We start from the raw sequence: 20,076 nt of genomic DNA, 5'->3' as shown, positions 1-20,076 counted from the left end.
TATTACTTCAACAAAATGGCCTCATTATGTCAGTAAAAATAAAATTATTTGGGGGAAAGAAGTGTTCAGAAATAAACTCTTTGAAAATAATTCCCTACTTTTGTAAAATCCGCTGATGTGTTTAATCAGAGTTTAGCTGGCTTTTACCTTAGTACAAAAATAAAGGTGTTATTTCCTCCAGAAAGTAGGCATAGAGGGAACTTACCTCAACATAATAAAGGCTGTATATGACAAACCCACGGCCAACATTGTTCTCAATGGTGAAAAACTGAAACCATTTCCTCTAAGATCAGGAACAAGACAAGGTTGTCCACTCTCACCACTATTATTCAACATAGTTTTGGAAGTCCTAGCCATGGCAATCAGAGAAGAAAAAGAAATAAAAGGAATCCATATTGGAAAAGAAGAAGTAAAACTGTCACTGTTTGCAGATGACATGAAACTATACATACAGAATCCTAAAGATGCTACCAGAAAACTACTAGAGCCAATCAATGAATTTGGTAAAGTAGCAGGATACAAAATTAATGCACAGAAATCTCTTGCATTCCTATACACTAATGATGAAAAATCTGAAAGAGAAATTAAGGAAATACTCCCATTTACCACTGCAACAAAAAGAATAAAATACCTAGGAATAAACCTACCTAAGGAGACAAAAGACCTGTATTCAGAAAACTATAAGACACTGATGAAAGAAATTAAAGAGGATACAAACAGATGGAGATATATACCATGTTCTTGCATTGGAAGAATCAACATTGTGAAAATGACTATACTACCCAAAGCAATCCACAGATTCAACGCAATCCCTATCAAACCACCAATGGCATTTTTCACAGAACTAGAACAAAAGACTTCACAATTTGTATGGAAACACAAAAGATCCCAAATAGCCAGAGCAATCTTGAGAAAGAAAAACGGAGCTGGAGGAATCAGGCTTCTGGACTTCAGACTATACTACAAAGCTACAGTAATCAAGACAGTATGGTACTGGCACAAAAACAGAAATATAGATCAATGGAACAGGATAGAAAGCCCAGAGATAAACCCACGCACGTATGGTCATCTTATCTTTGATAAAGGAGGCAAGAATATACAATGGAGAAGAGACAGTCTCTTCAATAAGTGGTGTTGGGAAAACTGGACAGCTATATGTAAAAGAATGATTAGAACACTCCCTAACACCTTACACAAAAATAAAAACTCAAAATGAATTAAAGACCTAAATGTAAGGCCAGACACTATCAAATTCTTAGAGGAAAACATAGGCAGAACACTCTATGACATAAATCACAGCAAGATCCTTTTTGACCCACCTCCTAGAGAAATGGAAATAAAAACAAAAATAAACAAATGGGACCTAATGAAACTTAAAAGCTTTTGCACAGCAAAGGAAGCCATAAACAAGATGAAAAGACAACCCTCAGAATGGGAGAAAATATTTGCAAATGAAACAACTGACAAAGGATTAATCTCCAAAATTTACAAGCAGCTCATGCAACTCAATATCAAAAAAACAAACAACCCAATCGAAAAATGGGCAGAAGACCTAAATAGACATTTTTCCAAAGAAGACATACAGATTGCTAAGAAACACATGAAAGGATGCTCAACATCACTAATCGTTAGAAAAATGCAAATCCAAACTACAATGAGGTATCACTTCACACTGGTCAGAATGGCCATCATCAAAAAATCTACAAACAATAAATGCTGGAGAGGGTGTGAAGAAAAGGGAACAGTCTTGCACTGTTGGTGGGAATGTAAATTGATACAGCCACTATGGAGAATAGTGTGGAGGTTCCTTAAAAAACTAAAAATATGGGCTTTCCTGGTGGCGCAGTGGTTGAGAGTCCGCCTGCTAATACAGGGGACATGGGTTCGTGCCCCGGTCCGGGAAGATCCCACATGCCATGGAGCGGCTGGGCCTGTGAGCCATGGCCGCTGAGCCTGCGCGTCCGGAGCCTGTGCTCCGCAACGGGAAAGGCCACAGCAGTGAGAGGCCCACGTACCAAAAACAAACAAACAAAAAACTAAAACTGAAAATAGAACTACCATATGACCCAGCAATCCCACTACTGGGCATATACCCTGAGAAAACTGTAATTCAAACACAGTCATGTACCACAATGTTCACTGCAGCACTATTTACAATAGCCAGGACACAAAAGCAACCTAAGTGTCCATCGACAGATGAATGGATAAAGAAGATGTGGCACATATATACAATGGAATATTACTCAGCCATAAAAAGAAATGAAATTGAGTTATTTGTAGTGAGGTGGATGGACCTAGAGTCTGTCATACAGAGTGAAGTAAGTCAGAAACAGAAAAACAAATACCATATGCTAACACATATATATGAAATCTAAAAAAAAAAAAAAAAGGTTCTGAAGAACCTAGGGACAGGACAGGAATAAAGACGCAGACGTAGAGAATGGACTTGAGGACATTGGGAGGGGGAAGAGTAAGCTGGGACGAAGTGAGAGAGTGGCATGGACATATATACACTACCAGATGTAAAACAGATAGTTAGTGGGAAGCAGCCACATAGTACAGGGAGATCAGCTCGATGCTTTGTGACCACCTAGAGGGTGGGATAGGGAAGGTGGGAGGGAGACGCAAGAGGGGCGGATATATGTATACGTATAGCTGATTCACTTTGTTATAAAGCAGAAACTAACACACCATTGTAAAGCAATTATACTCCAATAAAGATGTTAAAAAAATAAATAAAGGTGGTTTTTGATCTTACATACATTTCTTCTTTTTTCTATTACACACCGTGTATCAGCAAGTTGAAGACATTCTCACCTACATCTCTCTAGCCTAGACTTTTCCCTTGAATCCCAGATCTTTATCTTCAAACATGTATTTGGACATCTTTTACCTGGAGGTTCTTTAAGTACTGCAAAATTTAAAGATATAAACTAAGTACACTCTCCTTTCCCTGTATTTACTATCTTGATATACGTCTTCATTTCCTTAGGCCACTTACCATCTATGTACTGGGTAATCTCATCTACACCTCCAGCTGAGACTTGTCACCTGAACTCCAGAGCTGCAACTTTAAATATCTACTTGGACGTGTTTCACTGGACACATAACTACTTCCTTTCCCCATATTTTATATCTCAGTGACTGACACCAGTGTCTCTTCGTTGCCAAAATCAGATATCTGGAAGTTATTCTGGACTCCCTAACATTTTCTTGAATGCACGGCCTCCTTTTTATTACCCCCAACTTTGCCTTAGTTCATTTCTTCATCATTCATCGCCTGAACCGGTATGAGTTTAACCCCCCGCTTTTTTATTTCCTTTCCACTTTAAAATATAATTTCCTTGGTAATTTTTTAAAAATCACAAACCTCATCACAACACTCTTCTGCTTCAAATTCTTACTGCTTTTCGAATAAAATTCAAGTTATTTAACCCGGCTTATAAGACACTTCATGACTCATTCCCAATCCTCTGTCTCCTTTTCCACCACTCTCCCTATGCACTCCCTGTCCCATCTATACCGAAGCTACTTGCTGTCCGCCATGTACCTCAAGCCTCCTCACACCTCCATGCCTCTACACGTGCAGTTCCTTGCTTGTAAGATCCTTTCCTTCTCTTGTCCACTTGAGATATCCTTGCTTATTATTCTCCATTTAAGTGATACACTGAGTGATACTCTTCTGTGTTCTTTTGCTCACCTGTCCTCCATCAGTTAGGTCCTCTTTTCTAATTCCAATCAAGCACTGACCACATATCTGTTCTCCCACTAGAGTGGATTCCTTGTGTTTAATAACCATCTTACTCATCTTTGAACACTGGCTATGTAGCACAATGCTTAGCACAGAGTAAGTACTCATTAGATATTTCACTTGAAATTAATTGAATGAATTAATCTTACTCTAGTAAATGCTTCTCCCCTTCCCTCCTTAGTTGCTGATCTGTTTAAAAATAGAATAGTTGAAATTTATTCACACTTACTGTATCATAAAAGCAGTTTTCTCATTTTCATATGTGTTATCTCATTTAATCCCAACTACAAAGCTAGGAAGTAGATACCATCCTTTTCCTGATTTTATAGCAGAGGAATGTGATAATATGCCCCAACTCGCAGAGTTATTTTGTGGAGAAGGGGGAACTGAAGTCCATGGTTCTTATCCACTGTGCTTACTGTACCAGGTGATGTGCTACTAAGATACACATTTTTGTGTGTCCCTCAAACTCGATGGCTGCTCTGTCCTCTGTTCATCACTTCTGACTTTCTTCTCTTGTCAGGGTCACCAGGTTACAGTTTCTGGCCTCCACCATCACTTCTCTTGTCCACCGCTATCTGCTTTTCAGTTCTTCATATGCCCCCCTTGCCTCACACAATGGCGAACTGTTTTAATCAACACACATCGTGATTGCTTCCTTCCTTCGCTGAGGTAGTGAAAAAGACTAATTACATAGTGTCTAATGCAATCTTATTTTCGGCCACTGCTCATTCAGGGTCTGAGCCTTAATTTTCAGATACATACATTTTATTTGTCAACTTTTAGGTTAAATTACCAGTTATTACTTGAGATGCCATAAGCATGACTTCTTGAGGGTGTCTAGCAATCATTAAATAAAATTGTACACCTTTTAAAAACACATATAAAAACTTATGTATATTTGTTAATAATAAAAGAGCATGAAAGTTAGCATTTTTATCTATGATTACAAATTAAAAATGAGTTCTTTTATTTGGTGCCAAAAATCTAAATACATTCATACTGCATCAGTCAGCCCTGCTGGGGATGAAATGGTCCTTATAAGTCAATATTCTAGACACTTAAGCTCACCCTTTTAGGGGCCAAAGTGTTAAAGAATATTTAGCTGCTTTATGAATCCTTTTAAAAATATACTTCATATTTTACTGTCTTACTAGTCTTCCTTACCCTTGTCTTGGTGACTATCAATAATTACACTAGGTTGAAATGTGGCCATCTTTCAGTTTCTCCCACCTTTCCTGTCGACTATTATAAAATGTAAAAAAACCAAAATTGCTAAAAAAAAAAAAAGTTTTACAAATATTCTGCAGGGGTTAGGGCCTGGGACTTCAAAAGGCACTGGAGTAGGGCAGCCTGGACACCTTGCAGATGTAGGTATAAAACAGTGGGTTAGGTTTCATCTGGGAGAGTTGGTAGGCTACTGGGGTAGGTGGGGGCCAAGGGAAACCAACAGGGCATTGAGGCATGTGATGACCTCGTGTGTGTTGAGGTGACAAGAAATATTATTTGGTGCATGATTTTTGTAATCTAGAGGCTACTGGGGCCTACCCTACAACTAGCACACAGTGGAACTCAATCATTCAACACTTCTTGAACATCTACAGTGTTCTCAGCATTGTGCTAATCAACTGCTATGGTGCACCATTTGCTAAAAGCTATTACAATGACCTTCAGCTTCCTTTTTACATCCTGATTCAGGCTTACACATGCACAGATGTGAGCTTAGGGTAAGTGACGTATTCCCATAGCACTTTTAGGATTTTAAAAACATTCCATGCCTAGAATCACCTAGAGAAGGGGTATCTAAATCACCTTATACTGTGTAAACAGGGCTTTGCAAATAAAATGTTTTGAAGATGCCAACAATATTCACGTGTTCCCAACAAACTGCAAATCCCTATTTCCATCATCCAACCAGCTCTTTCCTCCCAAAGCATCTAGAAAAAGGACCTGTCATATGATAAGCGTTCAATAAGTATTTCTGAATAAGAAAAGGAATCAACTGCATTTATTATTATATAGTACCCAACATAACTAGGGAGAAAACCTGAAGGTTTTAAAAACTGGAATTACTCTCCCACAAAAAAAGAACTGCAATAAAATTTGAAGAATGTTTAAGGTGACTTTTAAGTACTGTGTTGTATTTTCTACTTTAATAAAAAAATCCAAGAGGCCAACAGACTAAAAATTTTAGCTTAAATATGGGCCTGTGAAAATCATTTAATAATAGAAATAATTAGATATAATTTTCAGTATGAATCATGTAATCAGTGGGTTATTGTGATCAAATCTTTCACAGCTCTAGTCCGATCAGATATCTACTAAGCTCCGTGAAAATACTTTACTGGCTCAAGCAAAGAACTCAAATGCTTTGCCTTTAGCCCCCTCTGATATATCAATGTTTCTTTCATACTATAAATAAAAGCACAAAGTTCTTAATTTTACAAAATCTACTAAGGAACAAACCTGAAACTTAGAAACAATATCTACCTGAACACAGGAATTCCCACCACACAGTAAATATCACTTAGATGTATAAAGATCTGAAAGAACAAATACAGAAGTTAAAATGGAACAGGAAATGCATTACCAAATGATTGACAATTTGAAAACTTCCATTTTGAACCTAATATAACCTATATTTAATAAGAAATTCCAAGGCTTTGTCATATCCAGAAAAATGTTCCATAATATTTTTTACTGAGCAGAGGCAAAGTAAATTTTAAGTACGTCTCATAGAAAAATTCTGAGGTCAAATTGTATACAAGTTATATTGAGAATCATATTACGAAGAACTCAAGGTCACCTTTCTTCCCAGCGATTCTTTGAATTACCTTAACTAAATTAGATTTTTCATCATTTTAGGTTAGAGACAACTACCTAAATCTACCCTAATTCTAGCCTCAAATAAGACTTGATGCCATGGTTAACAGAAAACTTTCTTTAAGCCAAATATACTGTAGCAAGGGTGACCTTTCCCCTCCCTACTATTTATAGGGGAGCTTCTTCCTTCTATTACCTTGTTATTTTTTCCCCAGTTTTATTGAAAAATAATTGACATATATCACTCTATATGTTTAAGGCATATAGCATGAAGGCTTCATTCATGTATATTGTGAAATGATTACCACAATAGGTCCAACTAACATCCGTCTTCTCATATAGATGAAAGGAAAAGAAGGGGAAAAAGGAACAACTCCTTCCTTGTCATAAGGACCCCTAGGATTTACTCTCTTAACCGCCTTCCTTTAAGTTGTATAGCAGTGTCAGCTGTAGTCGTCATGATAGGCCATGATGAGGATTTAAATGTCTCAAGTTATAATTAGTAGCCCACACAGATTTTAAAGAACCCTCCTTCTGTAGCCTGATGAGGCTTATGGAATTCTCTAATTCTGCTGTTTGACCTCAAGAACGTTTGATTCCTGATACTTTTACCCCAAAGGTATTTTAATATAGTTTAATCAGAATTATTCCAATATTGATAAACTTTTATTAAGAAAAGAATAATCTGGAGTGAACTCCGTTTAGTCAGTTTAATTCCTTGATTACTGAAGCTAAACTTTCCAATTTTTTACATTATTCATTTTAGCAAAACTACTAATTGGGATTAATTCTTTTCTATTTAAAAGCTATATTAAAGATATGATATACTGATATTTTTATATATCAAATGTTATCAGGTATAGCTTTCCCCACTATGAAGGTTTTTCTATTAACTGTACAGAACAAAATTTGTTAAGATCTGATTCTTCTGTCAATTTTGGTCACGGATTTTTGCATTAAGTGGATGATAGGAATTAAATTAGATATATTTAGTTATGAGCTAAACTATGAGAAAACTATAATTCTGAGACAGTGAGATAGAGGCAGGGAGAGATGGAGAGGAGGAAACCAGGAGAGCTGAAGATACGCAAAGTGGAAAGGGGCAGATGAAGGAAGACACCCTTATGTCAAAACATTCTTGAGGTCAAAATATTTTGCATAACAGCAATAAAGAATATAAAAGAGGCATGACTTTTTAAAAGCAAAAAATATCAAATAACAAAACTGAAAAACAACACAAAATCTTCTGATTTGGCCAGCCATTACTCCATTTAAAGCTATATAACAATAAATTTATGAATTAACGAATCATAAAAGTGACTAAACTGGTCAAATTTATGAGATGGTTTTCAAAAAATAGTGAAGAATACTTGTTATAGCTAGAATTTGTTTTCCCATGTAAGTGTTTACTTTGTTCTAATTAAAAATTGTGTAACCTCCTTAAATTGATTTTGAAAATAGAGAAAAAGAAAAATAATCCCCAAACCCTAACAAAGCCACGATTAACACACTAATTAACTTTGTATTGGCCTTTTTGTTTTCCGATTTTTTTTTTTTACCATTAGCTAGAATTTCTTATTATACAGACTTGTTATTTATTATAGTGATTATAGAGAGCATCTCTGCAACCTCATATTAAATGTTCAGTTTAACTGTGACTAAACAATTCCATTCCAAAAGTCCTAATTTGGGTGAGACATTTTCATAGTGAAAACTACTAGCAAAATTATCTGCAGTATTCTATTGCTAAAGAGGAAACAGACTGCTGGATCCATGTAGACATGATTTCTAAAACTCTAAAGCAAAATTGAAAAGCACAATAAAAGTTGTTGACATTGCAATAATACTGTAATAACTTTGCATGGGGACAGGTGGCTACTAGACTTATCATGGTGATTATTTTGTAATGTATGCGAGTGTCGAATCACTGTGTAGTTCACCTGAAACATAATATTTTATGTCAACTATATTTCAATTTAAAATAAAGAATAGTTGGCATCGTCTTTAAAGAATTAGGTTATAAGCATATAAAATAAAATGAACACTCATTACCTCTAAATTTGGATTCCTCAAATCTGCTTTCCATCCAAACTGTTTCATGAGAGCAATTCCAATTACTCTTCCTACCTCCTGGAAAAGCAGCAGGTTATAGAAAAGAATATACTAAAAATGAAAATTTTAAGTTTAAATGTAAGCAAAAACTAACAGAGTCTGCAGGAAAATCAATCAGACTATCTGATGGTAATTTAAGGCTACAATATTAAAATATCACACGAAAGCATCTTCTACTCAAGGCAAAAAGGGTATATTTTACCTTTTCCACCCCCAACACATCCTATGGCATTAACGTCTACTTGTATGTAATCTTTATTCTTGTAATTTTATTTTATTTTATTATTATTATTTTTTTATTCTTGTAATTTTAGATACATGAAATAACCAGATCATGGCCTGATAAATATGGTCATTCTGGGTTTTAGGAAACAGATGCAAGCTGAAAGATTAACTATTTTAGCTATGGCAATCCTATATGTTTAAAAATTACCAGCAATAGCATTAGGCTCAAACTTAAGGGTCTGATTTTAAGACTGGCCAAAGGACCTAGGCTTATGCCCTTTATACTACTGAACTTTGTAGGGTCTGTTCGTGGTCTCTGCTCTCCTTTTACGTCCATCTGTGTATTTGCATCTGGGTCCTGGGACAATCCCACATGCAGGACCTGGTGCAGAGCAACAATTCAATAAACACAGAACCGAACTACAGAGAAAGCCAAAAAGCTTCAGACCATGATATTAGGATTTCCAAATGTAAAGGATATCTATTCGTTTAACGAAACTTTTAGGGAGAAAGTAAAAGGAAGTCTTTACATAGAATGGCATACTATTCCTCTTAAGCATCTGAGGTACAGTTAAGAAGGAAAATGCATTTTTAGAAGAGATTTAGTTATATGAGATTAGGCCTAGTTATCTGTCTGGGCCCGGTTTATGTATTCTGAGAAAGGTTTTCACCTCTTTTTAGATCTAAAGAGTAATAAATTCTTTTAGAACATGGTAACCTACTCTGGAGGGGGAAAGTATACCTGTGCAGTAAAGGTCTTTGCAATGGCTCCACTGCAGCGACAGGAAACTCTGAAAGTTAAGTCGTTCTGCTTTTGAGTATCAACTGCTTCTGCTACATCATTCTGAAGTTCTTCTTGAGATTTGTCTCTTTTAGTGGTAAAATTTCCTTGCTCCAGTGTTTCTTCTTCTATTTGTTTTTCCATTTGGCATTCCTTATTCTCTTGTATCTCTTGCATTTGTGCTGTTTTCAATTTCTTAGCAATGATGTCATTTTCTCCCACTTTTCTTTTTAGTGGGTTAGCATTTTTTTGAGAAAGTTTTACCTTTTTTGCATCAAGTTCAAGAAGATTTTTCCAAATTGAAATGGCATTCAACCAACTTTCAGGATCATCATTTGTAAGTCTCTGCATTTCATTAAATATTTTTCCTAAATAAATAAAATCTCAGTTTACCCTTTATTGAAGCTATTCATCACCCCCCAAATCCCATTACCTTTATTTCTTTAAAATAAGAAATTTTATTAAATTGCCACATGAATAGTGACTTCCCTTTCATCTGGAATTTATATAATTTAACGTAAGAATATTGTACAGAATAAAGTTCATTCGTATATTCCATACTTAACATCAAAACTGTTTTAAAATTCCTACAAAGTTATCATTTTCTTTAGCAAGATCATTTATCCTACGATAACATATGCATCTCTTAATATACTTAAAGACCTAGAGCATGTGTTGATCTTTAAAATAATGCTGATCTTGCCTACAAAAATTAAGTTTAAAAAAAACAGAATAAACTGCAAAACACAGAGCTCAAAAACAGAGCAACTAAACCTTGGGACTATTTTAGACCATACAATATTAGCACAGATAATAAAATGATTTCCCACAAAGTAACACTTCAGACATACAACCCATTCATAACTTAGGGACTGCCAGCCATGCTCGATAAAATGTAACCTTTCCTTGATGAACAAGGGACATAAAAATGACCCAAGAATAATTACTGTAGTTCTCTAAAGATGAAAGTGTGTGGAATATTGGGATGAAATTTTATTGACCCCACAATATAATACCTTAGGATTTGCTTTAAAACCATTTTTCTGCCCTGTCTTGATTTCTCGCCATTTGTATCTTTCTTGACACATTTTATTATAGACTATATGATGACATGGTCTCTTGTGCACAAGCAGCAATCAAAATGAGGTTTAAGGCAATGTTTTATCCAGACGTATCTGATCCTATTTTGTTGCTTTTATCAAGATCTTTACGTTATTTCAGCAGCATATTTATAAAATTAGGGAGTGGACAAGAAATCTCTTAAGCCCTCTTTAACTCTAATGCTTTATAAATGGGTGTAAGTTTTTTCAAAACATTTAAAGTTCCCCAAACAGGAAATTTTACTATGTAGTATTTTTCCAATTATATCACTCATCAGTTAAAATTTAGACGGTGACAGTTTTGACCAATTAATTAAATCAATGCATTTTGGGTTATTACGTGCTCCTAAATCTAAATAAATGCACTGACCACACACAGTTCTAGAGAAGGTGTCTGATCGTAATTCTTAAGGAAGAAATGTGACTCAGGACACTAAAATCTCAGAAGACAGGCAGCAGATTGCAAAGAGAAGAGACATAATTAGGTGATAATGTTCAGGAAATACAGAAAAATAACTAATTAACGATCCCACGGGTCTGAATGAATCTTAAAAATGTGAAATGGCTACATATTAATTACCAAGCAGAAAACTTTGGAGTACAATATATCATGGGGGGTAAAAGCAATAGGTATACACTGTACCTTTACTTACAGAAGAAACATTAAATGGAAGCTGCTTTTTAATCAGCAAAAATAACCTTTCTGCAGATTTTAATTTTTTCAGCATATTCAAGTCAGAACAGGTGGTGAAAAAAACTTTTCCTGAAATATATTCAACCTAGAGATAGAAAAAATAGATATTAATGAATTAAAACATAGCACCTAGACTAACAATAATAAAAATGACCATTTCTGAAGTATCTACTATTTATCAGACACTGTACTAGGCACTCTGAATACATTTTTTTCCCCCTCATCCTTTTAAGAGCCCTCTAGGGTAGATTTTATCATCCCCATTTTATAGATTAGGAAATTGAGGCTTAGAGAGGTTAAATAATTTGTATGAAGTCACATAGTCAGTGACCAAGATCATAATCTTTCTATGTTACCTTTTGGAAAGTGTGTGTGTGCACACACTACTAAAAAAATAGAACACAAAATACTCATTAATTATCAAATCTCACTCAACTGTTAAGAGTGGGCAAAGGAAAGGTATAATGGAGAGGACAAATGAGGTGTCTAGCCCAAGGTTAAAATAATCAGTAGGTATTTCTTAAACATCTACTTCGTGGTCTACAAGGAAGCATACAGTATAAATCTTAAAGATGAATAATAATGTAATAGGCATACAATGACATACAAATTAAAATGTAAAATTTATAAGACAACAATCTGCATTAAACCCAGAAGAAAACTAAAAACTTAACATAATAAACGCACTGATAAGTTGTAGGTACAATAAGTAGCACCAGCGATGGAAGCCATCGTTAGTAAAAGTCTTGGGGAAGAATCCTATAAGACTTAGGAAGAGGGATTCTAACAAAAGCAAAAAGGGCACGAACACACAGATGGGAGTGACAACCTGGCTGAAGTAAACTGTAAGTCAGCATGGCAACATTTGCTGTGTGATGCTGACTGATGGTGTCAGGTGGATGGATGGTGTAGCTCAGGCCGGCTTGATAACGGTCACAAAATTTCGAGTACCACAGATGCTAATGGTCAAGCATTACAGGCTTTTGATGAAAACTATGACAGCACTAAATTAGCTGGCAGAAAAAATTACTGTGGAAGAGGCATAAAGGACTGAGTGGTGAATGTGATGCTGGAGGGAGAAGTAGATTACTGAGGAAGAAATAATGAACCATTTGGCTGTGGGAACTGGAAAATGGACAGAAGCAAGAAGTATGCATCAAACAGAAAGAGGTTTTGGAGACAGGATGGCGATGTGGTCAGTCAGGGAAGAAAGGAAAAAGAAGAGAGCGCTGGCTCACAGAGAGTCGAATGAGGTACAGCAAATGGTGCTTAATGCCAATGGAACCCTAAACCTTTTGGGTCATTCCAACGCCCTCAGGTTCAGGATGGATGTGGACAGTCCTAGCATTCTCCTTTTAGCAGTGGCCATGGGCTGACTGACATGGTTTTATGTCATTTCCTAGGACTGAGGCAACCATGGAATTTGGGGGATCCCATGTGCGTAGGTAGCTCCCATTCAATGGGAATTTGAACTCCAAATGTTTTATGTTTGATCTGACCTGGTCTAACTAAGCTTTGCAGATGGTAATTTCTGAGTTTACCACTCTAGCTTGATGAAGAAGAATCTCCACTGGGGAAGCCCTAGGTTGATAACAATTAAAACCCCAATATTTCCAGTTAAAAGAGTAACAAGTTCTGGGGCTCTGACATATAGCATGGTGATTACAGCTAGTAATACTGTATTATGTAGCTGAAAGTTGCTAAAAGAGTAGATCTGAAATGTTTTCACCACAAAAAGGTAATGGTGCTTATATGACGGGATGGAGGTGTTAGCTAATGCTATGGTGGTCATCATTTTGCAATATATAAATGTATCAAATCACCTTAAACTTACATAATGTTGTATGTCAATTATACCTCAAGAGAGCTGGAAAAACAAATAAATTAAAAAAAAAAAAACAAATAGCCTAGGTACCAGCAATGTAGCTGACCAAGAGAGATGGAGGAAATAGGGAATGAGAAGAATGTTTAGGAATCAGTATTTAAGGGGATAATGAAGTAACTAAAACAAGAACTTCTGGTTTCTCCAATTTACTTCTTTCTCATTACAAAGGTGACATTTTCCCTCTAAAGTCAAAACTAAATATATACCTCAAAAGTGCTTAGAACTTGGAGACATAGTTTTAAAAAGTAAATTTTTAGAAGTTTAGATTTTATGTTACTTGACCTAAAAATATAGCTGATGTTAAGCCATCACAAAACAGGTTAACAGACATGAAATACTTTGTCAAGGTTCTGGGGGAACTGAAATAAATATTTTACTGACAATGTATGGTTTTAAGATCCAAGTCTTATAAACAAACTGACGCAAACATCTAGACCAGTGATTTTAACCTAAGTAGTCTAGGCATTAAATTTGTTATTTAATTGTACAAAGATCTTATCTTTTCTCATTTACTTGAGTATCAAGGGAAACAGTTTATATAATGAACTTCCTCCAAAAATATCTGTTTTTGAGGGGGGTGTGAAGAACAAAAAAGCGTGGACTGAAAATAAAGTTAATTAAGAGGACCTAAAAGGTCATTTAATTTATTGGGGGTACCCAATCATAAGAATAATATGTGTTGAGGCACTAAATACATTCTCAAAACCAAAAGCAACATTATTCTCTTTATTTAAAAAAATTAACATTAGGCCTACATTCCTTTTACAAGAAATGAGCATGTAATCAGAAGTAGTTTATTAAGTTGTAAAACAGCCACTGTGAGAATCAGTCATATATATGAAAGCACTTTAACAGTTCACCCTTCGTAAAGACATTGTATCTCAAAGTAGTAGAGAGATGAATTTTGGTGTTTATGATTTCAAACACTGAAGCTACCGTTACTCATTTTTTTTAGTTTGTAACTGATCATATTCAATTACAATAATTAGGGAGAACTGTGGCATTTTAGAATATTTCATCCCAGTATTTTTTCCTTGAAAATTTATTTATATATCCAATCTGTTCTTTCCATTTGGAATTAAATCATTAAAAACTGCCTAAAACCAGCTGGTTTTATGTCTAACACTTCAGAAGATGAAATAACAGCCTTTATTAAAGAAAAAAATAGCTCTGTTATTGGCTAGCATTATCTAGGCAGTTAGCAGTTTTACCTTTCTTTTAAAATTCAGGGATTCAAGTCTGACACAAAGATGAAAAGCTTAAGCCTATGCAAAAAAGTAAGGTACAGTAATATAGGGTGATACCAAAGTTTTCCTAACTCTACAGATGCCGTTTCATTTCGGAATTAATTTTAAAGCACTAAGTGAAGGACTGAGGTGGGGTGTGAGCTTTTTTGGATCATTTTAGAAGAGAGAATTAAAAATAAATATACTTTACTACGTTAAATGAAAAACTATGAAACAACTCAACTATCTGCTTAGCTGTACCCCACTACCCTCTATCATCATGACCCCACTAAAAAAGTAAAAACAAAAGGACCTGGGTTCATTGTCTTTGCTATGTGGATTTATAAAGGCTGATTAATCAACTGACAGGGTTTCCTGGCCAGCTGGCATTGGAGACACCTCTACTATCTTCAAAATTACTGTTCCTGCTTTTATTGTTATAATAACAGTATTTAACACGTTAAACATTATTACAAAGTAAAGCTTAATTTTACCCAACACATTTCTTTCCTTTTTTTTTTTTTTTGCGGTACGCGGGCCTCTCCCGTTGCAGAGCACAGGCTCCGAACGCACAGGATCAGCGGCCATGGCTCACGGGCCCAGCCGCTCTGAGGCACGTGGGATCATCCCGGACCGGGGCACGAACCCATGTCCCTTGCATCGGCAGGCGGACTCTCAACCACTGCGCCACCAGCGAAGCCCCCCCAACACATTTCTTTATAAAGTACTCTACACACTACATACTATAGTATATATTTATATGCTATAAATTAAATATTTAAAAATACACAGGAACCTATAGAGAGGCTTGCCCCACCGCCAGGAGAAAAAAAAATCAAATCTGAATATGACCAAGTGCTGGCTATAACTTACAGGACTCCGATTTACAGGAAACAGAGGATAGAGGAACATATGAAACCACACCATGAAGAAGCAAATGGCAAAGACTGAGAACAAGCAGAGACCGTCTTTTTTCTAATAATGCAGCATATGCAGACTGGGTCAAGCCATCTGTTTTTCATACCAAGAACTCTACGTTTACATTTTAAAAACTCAGTGCAGCAAGACGTCATGGCCACACAGGGTTTAAGGAACTGGACCCAGGTCCCAGCCTGCCTAGGTTGAACATGATAATATGCTCATGCTTGATTTCAGACAGCTTGGGTGTGAACCCCAGCTCTGCTGTTTTCTGGTTCCACGACTTGAATATTTTATTGGACTTTACCTGTGCCTCATTTTCCGTTTCTGTTAAATGTGGAGCCTCCCTCATACCATAGGGCAGTTGTGAAAATTGTCTGACACATATTAAATGCTTAATCCATGTCAGCAGTTGCTATTGTTGCTTTTTTAGATTAGCTACATTCAATACTCTATGACATTCTGTGACCAAAACCACAAATGGCAGGTAGTCTAATAAAGACTGATGCCATTCTTCATGACCCCTCTATCCTCCTCTCCCCACCCTCTCATCACTGAAACTCCTTTTGTGGACCTTCAACACTGCAGGAGTCCTGGGAGTAGAGTGGTCTATTTCTTTCATTAAGCTTTCATTTTCCAAAAACACATCATTCACGCTGTCATATATATCCCACCAAGATACTGGAGCACTTTTCTCTTACATCCTTTTCCTGTTTTCAAGAACCAGGCTCAGCACGTCCTAGAACCTAAACTGATGTTTAAAACCTGCTTCGTTTCATTGAAATTAACAGCGTATAAATGCCAGCAACTGTTAACTTCCTCCTCTGAGGCTTCCAAGAGAATTTTTCTAGCTACTATTTACTGCGTGTTTAAGGTGTACGTTACACACTCTTTATCATTTAATCCTCCCAAAAGGCCTAAGAGATAAACATAATCATTGTCGGGAAACTGACAAAAACAGCTGAACCTGAAGATTATATTTGCATTTAAAGGATGGAGAAAGGATTCTGACAGGTCTAATTCTAATTATAGGCACTATCACTTTTCTTTTAAAGAATCCATGAAGTAACTTGCGTCAAACCCTCTTTTTAACAAAACTGCACGCGTGACAGATACGCGGTAACAGATGGGCAGGGAAAAACGGCTGGCGGGTCTTTCCGGCAGTAATTAGAGGACCTGCCAGCAGAACTCCGAGGGCCGGGACGTCGCCTCCGTGGGTTCGCGGGCCGAGAGCGCGGGGCTCACGTCGCTTTCCCGGGTCTGGCCGGCGGGGAGGCACCACGCCCAGGGCCGGGGACTGGGCTGCCCTGCTTCCCGCCCGGGCGCGCGACCAGGCCGACTCACCTGCGTGGCCGCCAGCCGCGACCGCACCTCCCGCATCAGAAAGGGCTCCAGGCCGCGGCCCGCGGTGCAGAAGAAGCGGGCGCCCGCTGCAGGCCCGGAGCGGCGACCGCCCGGCACCGCCGCCATGGCGGCTCGGGGTCACGTGGCCTCGGGTACGCGCGCCTCGGCGCTGCGGACCCGGAGGCGGCGTTCACGCGGCGGAGGGCCGGGTGTTGCCAAAGGCGAGCCGGCAGGGAGATCCCGGGAGGGGGCGATCGGCTGGGAAGGGCCATGTGGGTCTCCTAGGTTAACTGCTTGGAACCCCCTTGATTAGGAATCTGGAATTATGTACAATCACAGGTGGAAGGGATATGATTGGGATCTATAATGCGCATGTATAAAAGGGATATGATTGGGATATATAAAAAGGATATATAAAAAGGATATATAGGGCTTCCCTAGTGGCGCAGTGGTTGAGAGTCCGCCTGCTGATGCAGGGGACACGGGTTTGTGCCCCGGTCCGGGAAGATCCCACATGCCGCGGAGCAGCTGGGCCCGTGAGCCATGGCCGCTGAGCCTGCGCGTCCGAAGCCTGTGCTCCACAACGGGAGAGGCCACAACAGTGAGAGGCCTGTGTACCGCAAAAAAGAAAAAAAAAGGATATATACACACACACACACACACACACACACACACACACACACACACACACACACACACACACACACACACACACACACACACACACACACACACATAGAGGGTGGCAGAGTTTATTTCAGAAAGAATAAAGACTGCCATCGATCTGTTAGATCTTTAGCAGATGATATCATGACACATCTTTGCCTCTGATACTCATGGCCTCGCGGTGCTAAAGAAATGAATGATGATTATAGGGAAGCAACGTAAAATGTGGCAGACTATAGGGGCTAACTGATGTGATGCTTGAAATATCCATTAGATTTCACCCCAATTCTCTTCCCGAAGTGGATAAGATTACTGGTTTGTGCTAGTAGCGAGATGTGTGAATGAGAAATCCTATTCCAACTGATAAATTGTTGGTGAATAAAACAGATGAGTAACTTGTTAAAAATATTTTCAAATCAAATATTTTTTTAAGATGGGAAAATAAAGCCTTAAAAAATGATTTCTCTGTAACATCTGTAACTGCTACGCTTTAAATGTCTATAACAAAGGAAGCTACCGCAGTAATAGGTCCGTCTGTTGTACCTCGGAGAAGACAGTTCATCAGAAGTCCATTGGAACTTGGATAAGAAGGCAAATAAGAGTACAGCAACGTGTCCTCTTATTTTTAATCTTTGACTATAAGCATAATAAAAATAGGTAATAAAAATCAAGCATGATATGCATTAGCATAGTTTTAAAAGAAATTATATCTCTGGCATAACTTTTAAAAATAAAGGCGTGAAATATTTTTTTTAGAAAGGAGATATAATATCATCTCATCCATCTGTCTTGTTTTTCAGATTGAGGAAGTTGATGCCTAGAGAGGCCAAGGGACAGTGAGTTAGTGGTGCAGCTGAGGCTGGAACCTAGCCGCCTTGGCATCTACTATACTGAGCTCTGTTCCATTCCTCCCAACTCCCTCCCCTCCTCTCCATCTCTCCCCACTACTCTTCTCATGTAAGGAGCCCGGTTCTGTCTTCACCAAGCATTGGGCTCAAACTGGGAATTCCTAGGCCCAAGAGCAGAACTTCCTATGCTCCCACAAAATGTCTTTCTGTTCATGAAACAGGTCACATTTCTTGCACTAAGTTAACCGTCAGGGTAATGAATACACCATCCAGTTTGGGCCACCTGATTTGATTGACTCTCTTAACAGTATTTGAAGGGATTTGTTTTTAAACTATGAATTAAATTGACAATGAATATATAACTTGGGAAGCATAGAAGCCATATTATAGTATGAACAGCATTAAATTAGCTCTGTAGTTATATGAATCAGATATATAGGAACTATTAAATGTGTATCTGTCTAGCCAGTATGTCTCACGCGCTTCACGATGGGACACCAAGGTGAATAATGGACTTCCCTTCCCTCTGTCCCACCCCCTCCTCAGCTCGTGGTCCACTAGGACAGTATTATGAAAAAAATTTTTTAATTATCTATTTGTCTATTTATTTTGGCTGTGTTGGGTCTTCGTTGCTATGCGCGGGCTTTCTCTAGTTGCGGTGAGTGGGGGCTACTCTTTGTTGCAGTGCACGGGGTTCTCATTGCAGTGGCTTCTCTTGTTGCGGAGCACGGGCTCTAGGCGCACAGGCTTTAGTAGTTGCGGCATGTGGGCTCAGTAATGGTGGCGCACAAGCTTAGTTGCTCTGCGGCATGTGGAATCTTCCTGGACCAGGGATTGAACCTGTGTTCCCTGCATTGGCAGGCGGATTCTTAACCACTGTGCCACCAGGGAAGTCCATGAAAATTGTTATGGAGTCAGGTAGCGTGGGCTTTTCAAAGCTTCAGTCCTAATACTTCTTCTCGGACCCATGCATTTTGGTGAAATCTTTTTTTTCCCTCCAGACTTATGTTCTTGTTCTCTTGGCGGTTGCCATAGCTATTCCAACTCCTCTATACTTTGAGGCTGCTGGCTCTCAAGTCTGTCTGGGGAAACCCACGAAACCTCCATAGTACTTCCTACATTCTGGCCCCAAGATGGTAAGCACCCAGACATACGGTATCCCATTCAGTTCACCACGTACCAGACCCACTCCCTACCAAATGCCGCACTAAGTCTTGAGGATACAAAGATGAGTAAGTAAGGGTCTGGACTTCAAGGGGCTCAGAGGATGGTGAGATTGATTTAGTGAGGACTACCCAGGATGCTGTGGCAGCACAAACAAACAGGCTGCAGGGAGAACTTCCTGGAGAAAATCACCTCTATGCCAAGCCATGAAGGTTGTGTAAGAGTTAAATGACTCACTGGGGATGGGGGAGAGGGTGAGGGGTTGTAATAGTTGTGTAGAGTTTTGGGTAGAAGGAGCAGCAGATGCAAGTGTGTGTGTGTGTGTGTGTGTGTGAGAGAGAGAGAGACAGAGAGAGACAAAGAGAGACAGAGACAGAAGGCCACAGTGGCAGTTAGGTATTATAAGAGCATAAATTGTATGAGTTGAGGTCGATAGAGGTAAAGGTAGAAAGGTCGGTAGGGACCAGGTCACAGCAGTGCTGCCCAAGGCAGAAGAAGAAATAACTTCTCCAGCCTCAGGCTGGCCAGCAATATACTCT

The 20,076-nt window shown here is 38.2% G+C and overlaps 1 protein-coding gene across 6 annotated transcripts in view; it reads right to left on the bottom strand.

The window, feature by feature from the left end:
- The window catches only part of THUMPD2 (THUMP domain containing 2), a 45,516-nt gene extending 28,520 nt beyond the window's left edge, over window positions 1-16,996 (bottom strand). For 4 of the 6 annotated variants that reach the window (XR_009544231.1, XM_060169881.1, XM_060169882.1 and 1 more), the window contains exons 1-5: window positions 16,860-16,996; window positions 11,436-11,571; window positions 9,654-10,060; window positions 8,627-8,704; window positions 6,242-6,294 (exon numbers count right to left, since the gene is read on the bottom strand). Coding sequence is in view for 5 of the 6 variants with exons in the window: in XM_060169881.1 (XP_060025864.1) it covers window positions 6,242-6,294; window positions 8,627-8,704; window positions 9,654-10,060; window positions 11,436-11,571; window positions 16,860-16,985 (800 nt within the window). In the remaining variant the exon portion in view is untranslated. Of the gene's footprint in view, window positions 1-6,241; window positions 6,295-8,626; window positions 8,705-9,653; window positions 10,061-11,435; window positions 11,574-16,859 lie in introns of those variants that run through there. The other 2 variants (XM_060169883.1, XM_060169884.1) reach the window with 2 other exon arrangements.
- Between the last annotated feature and the right edge of the window lie 3,080 nt (window positions 16,997-20,076).

The sequence above is a fragment of the Lagenorhynchus albirostris genome, chromosome 13 (genome assembly GCF_949774975.1).
Source record: "Lagenorhynchus albirostris chromosome 13, mLagAlb1.1, whole genome shotgun sequence".
Lineage (NCBI taxonomy): Eukaryota > Metazoa > Chordata > Mammalia > Artiodactyla > Delphinidae > Lagenorhynchus > Lagenorhynchus albirostris.
The sequence above is the reverse complement of the archived record's forward strand: the minus strand, read 5'-3'. Positions and strand labels throughout refer to the sequence as shown.